Consider the following 14,653-nt stretch of genomic DNA (forward strand, 5'->3'; position numbering starts at 1 on the left):
TTTTCTGTTTCCTTTCAAATAAAGGAATTATTAGTGGGAATAACCGAATAAGTAATCTATTAATGCGTTCATAGCAAGCTCAAAGTTTGATAAAAGGAGTGGAGCAAAACAAAGAGCATAATTACAGTCAAAATGTCAAATATTCTTTATAAAATAATGCATGCTTTTTTAATCTTCTATAAATATCTATCTTACATTTTCATATGTACATAGTCACTAATTATAATCATATTGAGAAGAAAAACCTTAAAATTGTTGCAATTTAAGTTAAAAAAATGGCACAATTGCGAAAATTAGAGGGAGAAGTGGAGGTGAAATGTTCAGCAGAAATGCTATTTAAAATGAACATGGCTAAACAACCCAATATTCCCAACATTTGTTCCAACATGTGCAGGGTTGAAGCACACCAAGGTAATTGGGAAAGTGTGGGTAGCACCAGAAGATGGGACTATATTATTGGTAAACTTTTCTATTTTTTAATTGAATCTTCTTAATAATCCTTTTTTTTTCCTTATATTTATTTTATTTCAATCATTAACAAACAAAAAAATGTTTTAATTTTACTGTTTATGTAGTATGCACTTCTTCTGTTTTGAGTTAATTGTCAAGCATATTCTTGATATTTAGTTGAAAAGTTCAAAATAAATAAATGTGTTAATTATTTTGGGACGAAAGAGTAAAATTGATAGAAGTTCCTATTCAAAGTTTTAAATGTTTGAATCTAATTTATGATTGATGCAATTTAACAGATGGGAAGTCAGAGTACCTTATAGAGAGGATTGAAGCAAATGATGAGAAGAACAAGATCATACATCGTAGTGCAATTGATGGAGATATAATGAAAACTCATTACAAAACATTCTCAAGCACATTGTGTATAATCCCAAAGGGACATGCATGTTGTCTGGTAAAAATTACTCTCGAGTATGAGAAAATGAATGGAGATGCTCCTGAACCTCATCAATTGCTACACTTTGGGCTCGCTATCTTCAAGGATCTTGCCCGTCACCTTACTAATGATGCCAATTGAGGGCAAACTAAAGCCACCATTTGTTATGAAATAGCTCATGTAGTATTTGATTTGTACGGAACAATAATCAATGAAAAATGAATGCTGAAAAAGAAACAGAAAAGATAAGCGAAACACAAGATTGAACGTGTTTGATCAACTAAACCTATACTATAGGGGGAGGATTAGAGTTTTTCTTAATGAGAATATACAAGGAGTCTTTTTGTAGGTTAATGAATTACAATGGTTCTTTTATAACATAAAAAATAACCCTAATAAACTCTTAAATTACTCTCAAATCAATACGCTAATAGATGTTATAAGACCGCCGCAAATATGAAACTCATCAAGTGTCGAAGAGGAAAACATGTGTCACAAATCTGCGCATCCAGACCCCACCAACGCACCACCACGTGCGGTGGTCTACTAGCTAAGGCTCACTGATGCTCACCAAGTTTTTCTTGCTTGTGCAAACACGCAGATCTTTTGTTTGTCGACTTTGTAATCTTTTCCACAAAAATAAAAAATAAAAAGGAGGAATAGAACCACAGATTGGTTGGCTAATCAAAGGGTGGTTCAAGGCACCTAGGTTGAGTTAATTGAAGTCCCTCCACTGAAATTGGGCTGTATCATCCAAAAGGATATCGTAGGGATAGCTATGCCCAGAAGTACTATCCGGACTTAGCCTTTTTTGGGGAATTCTTCATAAAGTTTGTTTTTGTTTTTGCGCCCAAAAAAGAAGACTAGTAGAATCTAAGGTAAGGGTTCAACAAACAAACCAACAAAGTCAGCCATTAGCACTTCTATCACTATAACGAATACCCCAGTCTGCACATGCCTGCAAAGCACCTTATTTGAAACAGTTCTGCCACACTTCATGCTCCAACAATTATCCTCAAAGCTAGAACATGTCAGCAGCTCATTCCAAATAGTTACTGTCAGGCTCTGTGTACTTGCGGCTTTTTCTCAATGCCAAGACACATGCTCATCCAAGTTCACAGATTTCTTGGGAAATATTACACTAGGCACAATCATGGAAGCAGACAACAAATACGGAGACACCACACAATCAATTTAAAAGGGAATACAAAAATCACAATATTTATGCCTCGGCAAGATATTTTCAGGTGCATAGAAAATGTCTTGACATTTTCACATCTTGAAAGCAGCAAGTCATGTTGTTCAGCCTTCCAACAACTCCTACCCCCCCCAAAAAAAAAAACACACACACACACACACCAACGCTCAGCTGTCACCATTTTAGGTCACTTCTCTTAGGTGGAGTGCACAGTACCGCTCCATGAGTAGTACACTAGCAGGTGCTTCAGGCATAGGCCAGCATAATACAAGTAACAGAAAATACGATTTAACCACAATTGCACAGCAAAGGAACTTGCATATATTCATTTTAGCGCGCTAATATATTGATTTCAAAATCAACAGCCGCTCAAGCAACTAATGTACAACTCAAACTATGCTAAAATGATGAGTGGCCAGAGACAAACCTGAAATTCCCATCTGATGATTGCAAAAAAGTATTGTACAAAGTTTGTGCATATCTAGATGTATTTTAATCCTGAAATGTACTGTTGTCTTGATATTAGATATTGGGCCAAGGAATAAATAACTCCCAACAGCCCTAAAATTTTGACCTTGATCACATCTGTAATTATGATGGCTGGCAGATTTAAAGGTAGAGTAAGCAAAGGGGCCATATCTTTCTGCTTTGCGTAGCTCCACACAAACTGGTTAAAAAGAATATGGCTTGGGAATGTCAGAATCAGGAGAGCCACATTTTTCACTGCAAAAAACCAGTCCGGTCCACCTATCTCCAACCCCCAACCAGCATTTCCATGCCACACTTCTTCCCAAATGCTGTGTAAAGCAGTTAAGACTAAATAGGATGAAATAACAACAACAACAGGAAAGTACCGCTGTTTATCACCAAACCCAGCAACAAAATCAGAATCCTGATTGAGTAGCAGTAAGATTGGAGCCAGCAAGAATATAGCACGATTTGAACCACCAGTGAGATTAACATTCAAGATCAAGCATATTGCAAAGCACAAAACAGTAGCAACATTACCAACTGCAGGCATCCAGGCTCCCTCGGCAGCCATCCTCCTAATGGTGAATGTCGGCGTCATGGAAGCTCTACGCTGCTGCAAAAATCTCATTTTGGCAGGCAAATTTGCCAAATTGCTTTGACCAGATTGACTCGGCTTATAACCACCCTTTTCAACAGCTTTCTCCCGCACTAAAGAAGTCAGCTCAAACTTTACTTCCAATGCGATAAGCATAAAGATTGCAGCATATAATCCAAGGAGTGACGTCCTTGCACCCTCAACAGCCAATATTGTAGTTGGTCTCCTTTCTTCTTCTGTGATATCTCCACCATCTACAAGGCTTTTAATTCTAACCTGACCTTCTAATAAATAAGTCACAGGGAAAAGTGCAACAAGGAGAGCAAAAACCCATGGCAAACCTTTTGTGCTAGAAGCAGATGGGAAATGTGTGAAGACAACAAACACCGAGGTGCAGATCATAGTCAAAACAATTAGGGCTTGCAGGACAACAGCTTGAGGGAAGAACTCAAAAGATATGTAGACACCCGCAGCAATACCGACAGCAATGGAATAAAAGGTTCTTAACTCAACAATGTACTTGATGGGGATTAATGAGGTTGTTGCAGCAAGTGTGAGTAATATAGCCACAATAAGGAGCCAAGAAGGCCATGTAGGTCTCTCTGCCAAAAAGCCATAGATAGAGATGTCATCTCCAGTCAGATGAGCAGCTTTAATGAGGTCAGAACGATAAGTCCATGAAAATGGGATGGGTGGCTGCAGCAAGATAAAAAGAAGTCCAGTTGCCACCACCAGTACTAAGCACCTTTTGGCAATCTACGCAAAGAACAAGAAGAAATCATTAGAACTTTACTAATTATGACACCCCTAACCCAGCATGAAATTTTCACTGATGATTCAAAAATCTAAATAAGTACATAATGTCACACACACAGTTATGTATAAAATATAACCGAATTGACAAGAAGCATCTACCTGCATCTCCTTAACTAACCTTCATGCGAAGAACGAGTAAAAGCATTTACAGCTAAATTAATAACAGAATAAAAAGCTGAACATTTCATGCCTTGAAAAAGGTATCTTGTAGATGGCTCTCAAGAGGTAAGGTTCAGTTCACATCACATATTGGTATTTCACATATCACAATTCACACAACATCATGGAAATAAGCTTCTTGGAGCTGATTACAACAAGTAAAGTCCAAAGTATACATGACTATTAATCAAGCATTAACTTATGAAACTTCAAGGACCTTCGAAGTACAGGCATTGCTCTAGACTCTTAGGCAAGTCATGGCATCACTAGAAATATCGCCACAGAATGCACTAATGCAGTAAGGCACTAACTGGAAATATAAACTAAAAAAATATTACTTTGAGAAGAAAAAAATTTAGCACATTTTCAAAATAGATAAACTAATAACAAAATCACATGCAAGCCCAACTCTTATGGTAGATATTGCCACAGCTGAATAGGTATGGCTATCATAAATATTGTTTTAAAGAAGAATTTGTTACTGAACCTGCAAGAAATTCTACCTGAAATACCAAGACAGAATCACTATCTGTTGCAAGTCATATTACACGGTTATCATATCACGTAATAAAGGACTACCATGACTAGATGATGTATATCAGACAAGATCTTCCATTTTCTAATGATACTGTATCCCTCAAAAGGCATAATGGATGAATTGATGAAAAAACAACATACAATTTTCTAGCCAACAAACAAGAAATGTAATGTTTCACATAATTCTGTGAATTTAACATATAAAGTATCGAACGTCAGATATCTGGCATTGTACCAGTTCTCCATGAACTGAAGTCTAAGAACTTAAAATATGCAAGGAATCAGCCTAAACCTGATATCCATTTTACTTATGCTAGAAGGCCCAAGAATTAGATGGAAGAATGCTGAGTTGTCAGGTTGTTAAATTCAGTTTGGGAAGAAGGGTAAAATAGTAATCTCTAGATAAGTTTGTTATGAGTTTGTTATTTCTAGGCTGGCATGCTTAAGGTGTGTTAAGTCTGTTTTTGGGATTATTGGTGTAAGGGGAATGTATGAAGAAATTAATTGAGTGATTTGTTTTGGGAGAGCTCCTTCCTCTCGAAAGAAGGTCTGTATTATTGGATACTCTGTTCAGTAATACATCTATCATTCCCTTGGCTGCCATTAATTCTATCTCTCTAGCTTGCAATCTTACTGTTTCTCATACTAATCTCTAGCAAAATATCTACAACAACAAACGACAATAAGTATCATACCAGCACATGAGAGAAGTGGAGGGCAACAATAGGAATGCAAGCCACTCCTATCGAAACGATGCAGAAACCCAACAGTAAGCCATCAGCTGGAGGTCTGCCGTACCACCATTGAAGAGATTCAAAAATGGCTTCACGACAAAACCAGACAGCCAAAGCAACCACAAAAGCATGCATATATCCTTGCTGAGGTTTCATCTTTGACGCTGTTTTTGACTTGTCCCTACAAAATACAAAATGAGACAGTTCATTGACTGACCAAAAGTAGCAAAGTTCATAGCAAACTTATGAAAAGCTCTTGAGATAGAGTTGATACTTGTAAAGAAGCAAAGGAGGAGAGATTGCCAATAATAGGACAGCTGAGACCCACACAACTGACTTCGACGTGATAAATAGCATTGCTAGCTTTGAAGCATACAGACAAGTCAAGATCCAGACTGCCTTGGGCCCAATTCTGCTATCCGAAGTAAGCCTCCTTACCAGGGCCAAGCCCAGAAAAGTTGTTAATATAACCATGTAGCTTGGGTACATCACATCATCCTCCAAACCAAAATAATATATGCTACTGTAATTGAAGAATCGATTCTCAATGTGGCATAGCAGCACAGCGTGGCTGATTAAAGCAGCCTCAATCAAGAACTTAAACTTAGGAGGGAAAAGGGCCAAGCCAGGAATAGCCATAGCAAGGACAACACCTGCGACGATGAGCTTACAGAAGGATTTCAGAGACATGCCTGCCAACCATATGTTGAGATCCCAGAAATTATGCATCACAAACCACATAACCATCAGGCTCCCAAGCACAAGAAAAGCAAAATATGACAGCAAAGACTTCTTAATGAAAAAACGAGCGAGGTAAAATCCAGACACTGCAGGAAGCGGAAGCAGCTGCAAATAATGGAAGGGATCAAGTTAATGTAAGGAAATGTTAACATGACTAGAAACAAATAATAGCTATCATTATACACATACAGCAACAACAACAACAACAATAAAAACAAAGCCTTAGTCCCAAAATGATTTGGGGTCAACTAACATGAATCGTCATAAGGAATCGTACGATATAAAAAAACGGACATAACAAAACCATCATTTAAAATAGTTTGAAAAAGGTGAGTAAAGTAAGTAAACGAAAGAGCATTTAAGAAAAATTAAGGGAATTTTAAAGGAAAATCAAGAATAAAATTCAAGAAAGTATTAAAAGAGAGGTTAAAACGTTCAAGTTGAAAACATAAAGGTTTGAGAAAATTTTGGAAAAGGAAAACAATACAGATTGGTGAGCTAAACATAAAATTTAAAACGAAAATAAATCTAAAAGTATATATAATCACGACGCGTTGTTGACGTGAATTTTTTCTCCCTCCACACCCCCTATCCAACACCACTTTTTCCTCAATCTCCAATGCACCCATGTCACTCTCAATTACCCTGTTCCAAGTTTTCTTAGGTCTTCCCATACCTCTCGCGATCCCAACACTTTGCCATTCTTCAACCTTCCTTACCAGAGCGTCACTTGGTCTCCTTCTTACATGGTCAAGCCATCCCAAGCGATTCTTCCTCATCTTGTACACAATATATGTAACCCCTACTTTCTTCCTTATTATCTCATTCTTTCATCAATTCTTTCTTGTATGACCACACATCCATCACAATATACACATCTCCGCCACATACATCTTATGCACGCGGCAACACTTTACACCCCAACATTCAGTACTACATAAAAACACGTCAAACTCTTCCACTTCAACCAATCCACTTTGATCCTATGAGCTACATCTCCATCCAATTCTCCATCCATTTGAACAATAGATCCCATATATTGGAAGACCTCACAACTTTGAAGTTTGAACACTCTTACCATCCAAGGTGATCACCCCTGCCTCGTTGTTTCCCATACCGCTAAACTTACATTATACACATAATTCTTTTATGTTCCTGCTTTTTTTTTAAAAATAAAAAAAAAAAAAAAACTTTGCATGTAATCACAAGTACACAACATATGCGAGACATACAAGTGTAATTTAGAGAAGATTCTCTCACCAAAGAGCCATACTATATTGAATTTCTTACAAGGGTCAATTATTTTTGACAAACAAAGCTCTTACACAATAATACTGCTACAGAAATAACGACACTTACCACTATAGAAATACAGGGCTTGGCCTTTTACATTTCAAACTCACAAGCAACATAATAATCACTTATCTAGCTGTAATGTCCCAATTTTTTTACAAAAAAAAGGGGCAATCATCCTAAGTATCCTCTTCAACTATTGATACCAACGATACCCAGCTAGGCTAATAAATAAAGCAAACTTCTAAAATTCCAAGCTCTAATAATACTCAGGTGTTATAGAACTAAGATTGCACTAAAAATGCATAATAATCACTTATATGGTGTTCTAATAATTTTTGAGACTTTGCTTATGTAATTCGCATAACAAATTCATAAGCACACACTTCAGATTGACTTATTTGGTAGCTTGTGTTACAATAATGATCTCAAGACAAGTGTGAGGATATACTCCATATAACAATTTTTCTCTCCTCTTTCCCCCTCTTTTCACAGTATTTGTTTTTATTCATGAAATCTTAATCTAGTTAAATGCATACCTTTAATGGAGTATAATTGGGGTGCGTAAGACATAATGAAATTTGAAAATAGACAGGGTGAATACGAAACAAAAAACAACTATGCTTCATGCATTTTATTACAAAACAAACAAATATCAGTTGGACTTTTCTCTACAAAATCATAATACAAGCTACCACTAAAGCATCAAAAAAGGCACTCACGTAACTTCCCCAATTAAATAAATTACGAGGCCTCATATGATACGACAAGTGTCAAGGTGGGGGTATCAAACCCATATGATACCCACAACCCCCACATCTCTATCTCTCTCTACTCTTCTCCACCCTCCTACTCATCCAAATCCCAATCCACCAATTTGCCTCAGTGCCTTCTCTATTTGTCTTATTCGCCTCCTCATAATCCTTCTCAGCCTTTCACCTCCTCCTCCCTCTCCCCATGATCTTCCATAGCCTACTCCTGATTAGCAACATGGTGAGTACGATGGTGGTAATGATGATAATGAAATACAAGAAACTACCATATTATTAGACATTTTTTTCTAAACACTATTCCAAAGGTGGAGGTTTTTCTCAAATCCTAGCCCCCAAATTTTAGGTATGGGTTTTGGGTTTTGTGTCAATTTTGGTCCCCCAAACAAGTATAACTTTGTAGATTGTAGGCCTAAACATAATTTTTGTTTTGGTAAACCAAACAACCCCAAAGTAGGAAAGGTTTCGAATATCAATAGGGAAAGAACATGACTAGAAATAAGATTCTTAGCGGGATATGATAGTTTGGTACATTGGTCATTTGCTATAGCACTGAAAAAGAAGGATTAATGAACAATACCTGGCATGCACAACTTGTTAAAAGTAAAAGCTTACAGGCTAGTAAATCATATGATGAAAATTACTCAGCAACATGATTGGCACTGGAGCAAGATAGTCACATACTTCTGAATATTTAACAAATTATTCTAGGACCCCTTAAGTCTTTATTTATATGAAACTTATTTATTAAAACAATAAAGAGAGCATGTGGACAGGCCTGACAAGGTATCCTCACAAAGAAAGTATAAACAAATTAACTCAATTCCTCAATATCTCCGGAATTAAATAATCTTTGATAGCCCTATCCACCTTGGTCCATAAAGACACTAACAGCATTACTTTGTCCCACAACAATTAGTATCCCTTGAGTCTAAGTCCCTTTCCCAAAGTTAAAATAAGATTAACAGATTTATCCTTTTTTTTTTTACAAGAATAAATATAGCAACAAAAGCTTGGATGGTTTATCCAACATAGAAATAAGGATTCAATCATCCAACATAACCGAAAATCCTCCCAGTAACTATACAATCTGCCCACTTGAACATGTGACATCAATGAACATCATATTCATTCATCTCCACTTACAAACTTTATCATAGATCAAAGATTTTCTCAAAGGACCTCTTAGAAACTTATATCGCTTCTCACCAATTCCTTCAACCTAGATAACTTTACAAACATGAAACACTAGATGCATTCAGGATCTTGGAACCTAGACACAAGTTATGAGGCAAAAGGCCAAGGCTAAACAAAGAAAGTCACACAAAACTACACAGTTACACACCCTAAGCCCAGAGATATTTGCCTATTGTTCCTTTCTAGAAGTCCCGAACTGCGGGCAAATTTCTACTTGAAAAATACCAAAACTTTAAAAAAGATACTCCCTTCGTTCCATATTATTTCAAACACTTCTCTGGCCATAGAGTTTTAGGTGATAAGTTGTCAAGACATTATCAAATTATATTTAATATGAAAGTGAATGTGAGGAAATTGTAGGGCCTTATATCTAGAAAAATGAAGGAATTATAGATTGGCTGAAGATAACTTAAAAAATAAAAAAGAAAAAGAACGCAAGCTTCTTGCACCTTTAGTAATGCCCTGTATTTGGTTACCAATGAATGTAAGAATAAGTCATGAGCTCTTGAATCTCTACCACTCATACCAACAAGAGCTCAGTGACAATGGGTCAAAAGGAAACCTTCTTGAATCTTCACCACAATCCTAGTCAAGATTTTTGTAAAGGTGTCATTAAATTAAGGATACATATAAAAGTGAAACCCTATAGTATATTATTGGAAATTCATGTTACTTACACACCATTATAATTAATTCGGTATATAATGATGCCCTGAAACCACAAGCTAAACAGTAACGAGGTGTAAATTTCTGTTGATGGTGTATAGAAAAGGAGTTCACTGAACAGAGCACAGTCATTTAACTTTAGCTAGAAGAATTATCCTTATCTATACATGAAAAATCCAGTAAAGACTGATGAACAAGCAAAAACTGAGGTCAAAGAATCCGTGTATTAATGATTAATGAGCTATATTATGACCCAAAAGCAGAGACATTTATGTAATTTTCAGTCATCCAATCCATTAATCAGTAGCAAACTATTCCTTAATACAGTAATGAATTCCATAACTCTGAAAAAAAAAATTAAAAAAAAAAAAATAGCAACATACCCAAATGGGGAATCCCACAACAAGAGCACCAGCGGCACTAGCTACAACAGCCAAGGTAAGAAAGGCTATAGAAGAGACAGCATCAACAATCATACCCAAGGCAAATGCACCAACAGCAGCTGCTCCGCCGAGCAATGTAACAGTAACAAGGAGATAACTGAAAGGAGGAGGGACCTGAATGTAACGGCCGAAAGAATGGAAAACAACCCTGACTTCCAAGCAGATGACAACAACCAATAAAGCGATGGCCCCGTTAACGATCCGGATACTTTGCAGCTGAGCAGGATTCTGAGTGAGCCACCAGAGAGAATTCCGGGTGGATGCATAGAGCAAAAAGAGAAAAGGGACAAAGAAAAGAAGGAAGGCATCGGATAAAGAGGACGCGGAAGAAAAAATGACAGAATAATGAGAGGCAATATGAAAGAGCAAAGGAAAAAACAACAAATGTAGAAGATGAAAACAACTCTCAAGTGGACCAAGAATGAACATGTCATCAGGCAATTCACCACCATGGTAACGCCGCGAACCGGCCTCGGGTTCCGCCTTAAACGACGAAGGCCGAGGAAGCGAGAAAAGCCAGTAGAACACACAGCTAAAACACATGAGATAGTAAGAAGAATTGGACATACCAAGAGCAGAAACAGTGGCCCAAGTGAAGATAGAAGCAGCAACAACAGGAACACAAGCAAACAGAAGCTTCTCCAAAGCAAGCACAGTAGAAGGATTCTCAATCTGAACCCATTTGAATTGAAGAGACGACCAAACACCAACGAGGAACGTTGTTTGAGAGCACAACAACGACGCGAGAACAGCGAGCGAGGTAGAATTGAACGAAGAAGAAAGAGACGAAAACGAGTTGAAGAAGAAAGCGATCTGAGCGAAGATGAGAGAAAACCAAACTCCGAAGAACGCACCAGGTTTGTAATTGAGGGAATCGAGAATGTACGAGCACATTAGACCGAATGTTAAGACTGTAACAACGGGAGCACCACCGAGCTCAAGGAGGAAAGCAGCGCAAGGGACTAGTGCAATGGCGATCCGAGCATTGTGCGCGAAGGATGAAGGAATGTATCGAGAATTCTTCAATCGATCGGAGGATGATGATGATCTAGGGTTAGGGTTAGGGTTTGTTCCGCCATTGAAATGGAGGGAAGAAGGTGGTGAAAGATAAGGACGATGATACTGTAAAGGGGATTGGAGCTCCGGTGGTAGCATCTTGTTCCCCCGGAAATAATTGAGTGTTGAGATCTGAAGTTAGTGACTCCGGTATTGACCAGATGAGAACACTAGTCCTGTTTCAAAGGAGCAATTTCTCTATAATACTACCCATTTCATGCTAGATGCAGCTTCTTTCTTTTTTCATCCAATTTATCCACCATCGGACTATCCTTATAGAATCAACTTAACCAAATCTCAGTCAAAAAAATAAATAATGGTCTTTTTTTTTTAAATTAAATTATATACATGATAATTTCTTTTAAAATTAATTTTTATTGAATTGAATTATTTTTAATGAATTGAATTTTATTTTTTTAAAGCAAGTTGCGCATTTCATTATAATAGATTAATATTCGCCAAAGTAATTAGAGTTTAAGGAAACGAACTAAGAGATACAAACTCATCACAACCCCTAGCATCTCATCTTGCTACATTATGTGCTAGAGTATTGGTCGCAGGCTTGACATGAGAAATATTAAAGGAACTAAAACAGGAAGAAATCCTAGCAATATCATCATACAGGAGATAAACCGGAAAAAAACCATTTCCCACTACTAAAAACATTTATTTGCAGCAGTTATAAATGATTAATTTGCTGCGTTTTTAGAGGGGCAGCAAACGCCAGTGAAGCAAATGAATCAATTGATTTGCTGCAGTTAACAACCGCGGCAAATCAATTTCATTTGCAGTGGTTAATTCCATTAACCCCTACTAATAAATAGATTTTTTATAATTAATTAAAAATGCTATACCTAGGTTTTTATATGTCTAACTTACTGCTAATCTGTTATTCAACTAACAAAACTAATTAAAAAGTCTAAAATCTTATTTGTACTTGTAGAACAAACAAAATTGCACCTTAAATTGCTACTCAAAGACTTATATATACATACACTTAAATATTTCCAATAATAAAAGCTTGTAACATTACACTTTCGTCAAGAAATAAAAAATACAATTGGACAGCATCAAGCATTTCAGCAGTTTAACTTAATACGACAGGAGCACAACCGCAACAAACATCAGCAACCGACAATATTACAAATTCTAAGATTTGATAACCGAAGTAATAATAGAAGGCAACAGCAACAGCAGTGGTGTCAATTAGGCAGCAACAACAAGGTCGTTGAGCAGGAAGCAACACACGTAGTGTCTAGCAGACAGAAAATTTATTGATTTTATCTTGCATAAAATATTAGCAAATAATTTGAATTAAATTTGTTTTTTTTATAAAAAAAAAATTAAATTTATCATATGCAACAAATATTATCCATATAACTTAGGAAAACAAAGAAAGATGGAGGCAAGAGGAACAATTGTGCCAAACATTCCTAATGTAGTAGCATCATTCACAACAGTATCTCAATACTTGCATACATTATACGATTAATATATATACTATGTACAATGTAACATTTAGGGGGTGTTTGTTCGAGCATCTAAGGTATGAGGGATGGGTTTAGAATGAGTAAAATCCATACCTATTGTTTGTTTTCATAAAATTCAATTTTGAAACCCATACTTCAAACCCCCAAGGTATGTGGTTTTGAAATCCAAGGGAGAAGTTGGGTATGAGCCATACCCAACACTTTTTTAGCTTCAAATTAAAAGAAAAACATATCATTTCCAACTAAAACCAAACAAATGGAATCAAGTATCAAGTTCCAAACCCATACCATCCTGGTTTCATTCCTCATTCCAAACCCATACCATAATTTGAACCAAACGCATAAAGATATTTCTAGCCAATCAGGTTCTTCATTCTTAAGATTGACACATTTACACATTAGAAGATCTTACATTTACCAAAATTATCACTGAAGTTGGGGTCATTATGTAAGCATGAACTGATTGGTTTGATTTAATATTATACTCCCTCTGTTTTTTTATAAGCTAGAGTTGAGATTTTCACTATTCATATATCATCATTGAATTAATTTTTTTTTTTACCAATATATGATATATAAATATGATCATATAATATATTGTTGGATTTGTCATAATGTCTTCTTTTATAAATTATTTTATATATATATATATTTTACTAATCTTTCATTAAAAGTATTGATGGTCAAAGTTGTGTCTCGGCAAATTTGCAAATTTGACTCTATCTTATACTTCGTGTGTGTGTGTGTATATATATATATATATATATATATATATATATATATATATATAACACAAAGAGAGTAGTACTTGTTAGATTAAAAGCTCTTTGTTTTTTTAACATAACTAGAAGATATATTAATTAAAAGGCTTTAGCCTTAATATTTACAAAGATAGTCCTATAATATTTACATTGATAAACAAAGCAGTAGCAAAAAAAGCCTAAACACAAGGCCATAGATACATTCGAAAATAAGCTCCCACAAGGAGCAAACTGTACATCAAAACTAACCCCAAAAGCAATCTGCTTCCCAAAAGCAAAGCTATCATACCATAACAACCATGAGGCTAACCCAAAATATATATCCATCCATAGAGAAGAGAATGAGAAGAAAACAACCACTAAGTAGTTTCTGCTGCAACCACCCTGCTTTTCTCTGCTTCATACAGATCCATGACACACTCTGGAACCAAATAGTGAGTTTTATATCCCACATCCATCTCCCTTCCCAAAACAGCAAGACAGTGAGCCAATTCATTAGCCTCCCTTGGAATGTGAGTGACTACAGCAACTTCAAACTTGGAAAGAACCGTGGCAACATCACAAATTGCAGCAGCAAGCTCATGGTGAGGATTAGGACCTGCTGACATTAGCATATCCCTAAGAACTTTGGCATCTGTCTCCACAATCACCTTCTTAACCCTCAGATCCTCAGCAATGGAAAGGCCATCATTCAATGCATACAGTTCAGCTAGGAGAGGAGAAACAGCATCATATTTACATGAGAATCCAACATACCACGAGCCATCTGATCTCCTAATAGCACCCCCTCCAGAAGAGACTGCTGAGTTGAGCCATGCTCCATCAGTATTGATTTTA

The 14,653-nt window shown here is 36.4% G+C and overlaps 1 protein-coding gene and 1 long non-coding RNA gene across 2 annotated transcripts; one reads left to right on the forward strand and one right to left on the reverse strand.

The window, feature by feature from the left end:
* The first annotated feature begins 216 nt into the window (after nt 1–216).
* Nucleotides 217–1,247, forward strand: LOC145582676 (uncharacterized). Its single transcript, XR_014099925.1, has 2 exons — nt 217–459; nt 750–1,247. It is a non-coding gene; the product is annotated as an uncharacterized LOC145582676 (long non-coding RNA).
* Nucleotides 1,248–2,359: 1,112 nt separating this feature from the next.
* LOC145582675 (uncharacterized) lies at nt 2,360–11,664 on the reverse strand. Its single transcript, XM_081639665.1, has 4 exons — nt 10,450–11,664; nt 5,674–6,245; nt 5,361–5,580; nt 2,360–3,909 (listed from the first exon to the last, which is right to left on the reverse strand). Exons 1-4 carry the CDS (start codon nt 11,662–11,664, stop codon nt 2,569–2,571), a joined length of 3,348 nt encoding a protein of 1,115 aa, XP_081495791.1. The 3' UTR covers nt 2,360–2,568.
* Between the last annotated feature and the right edge of the window lie 2,989 nt (nt 11,665–14,653).

Source organism: Chenopodium album, chromosome 15, assembly GCF_948465745.1.
Source record: "Chenopodium album chromosome 15, dcCheAlbu1.1, whole genome shotgun sequence".
NCBI lineage: Eukaryota > Viridiplantae > Streptophyta > Magnoliopsida > Caryophyllales > Amaranthaceae > Chenopodium > Chenopodium album.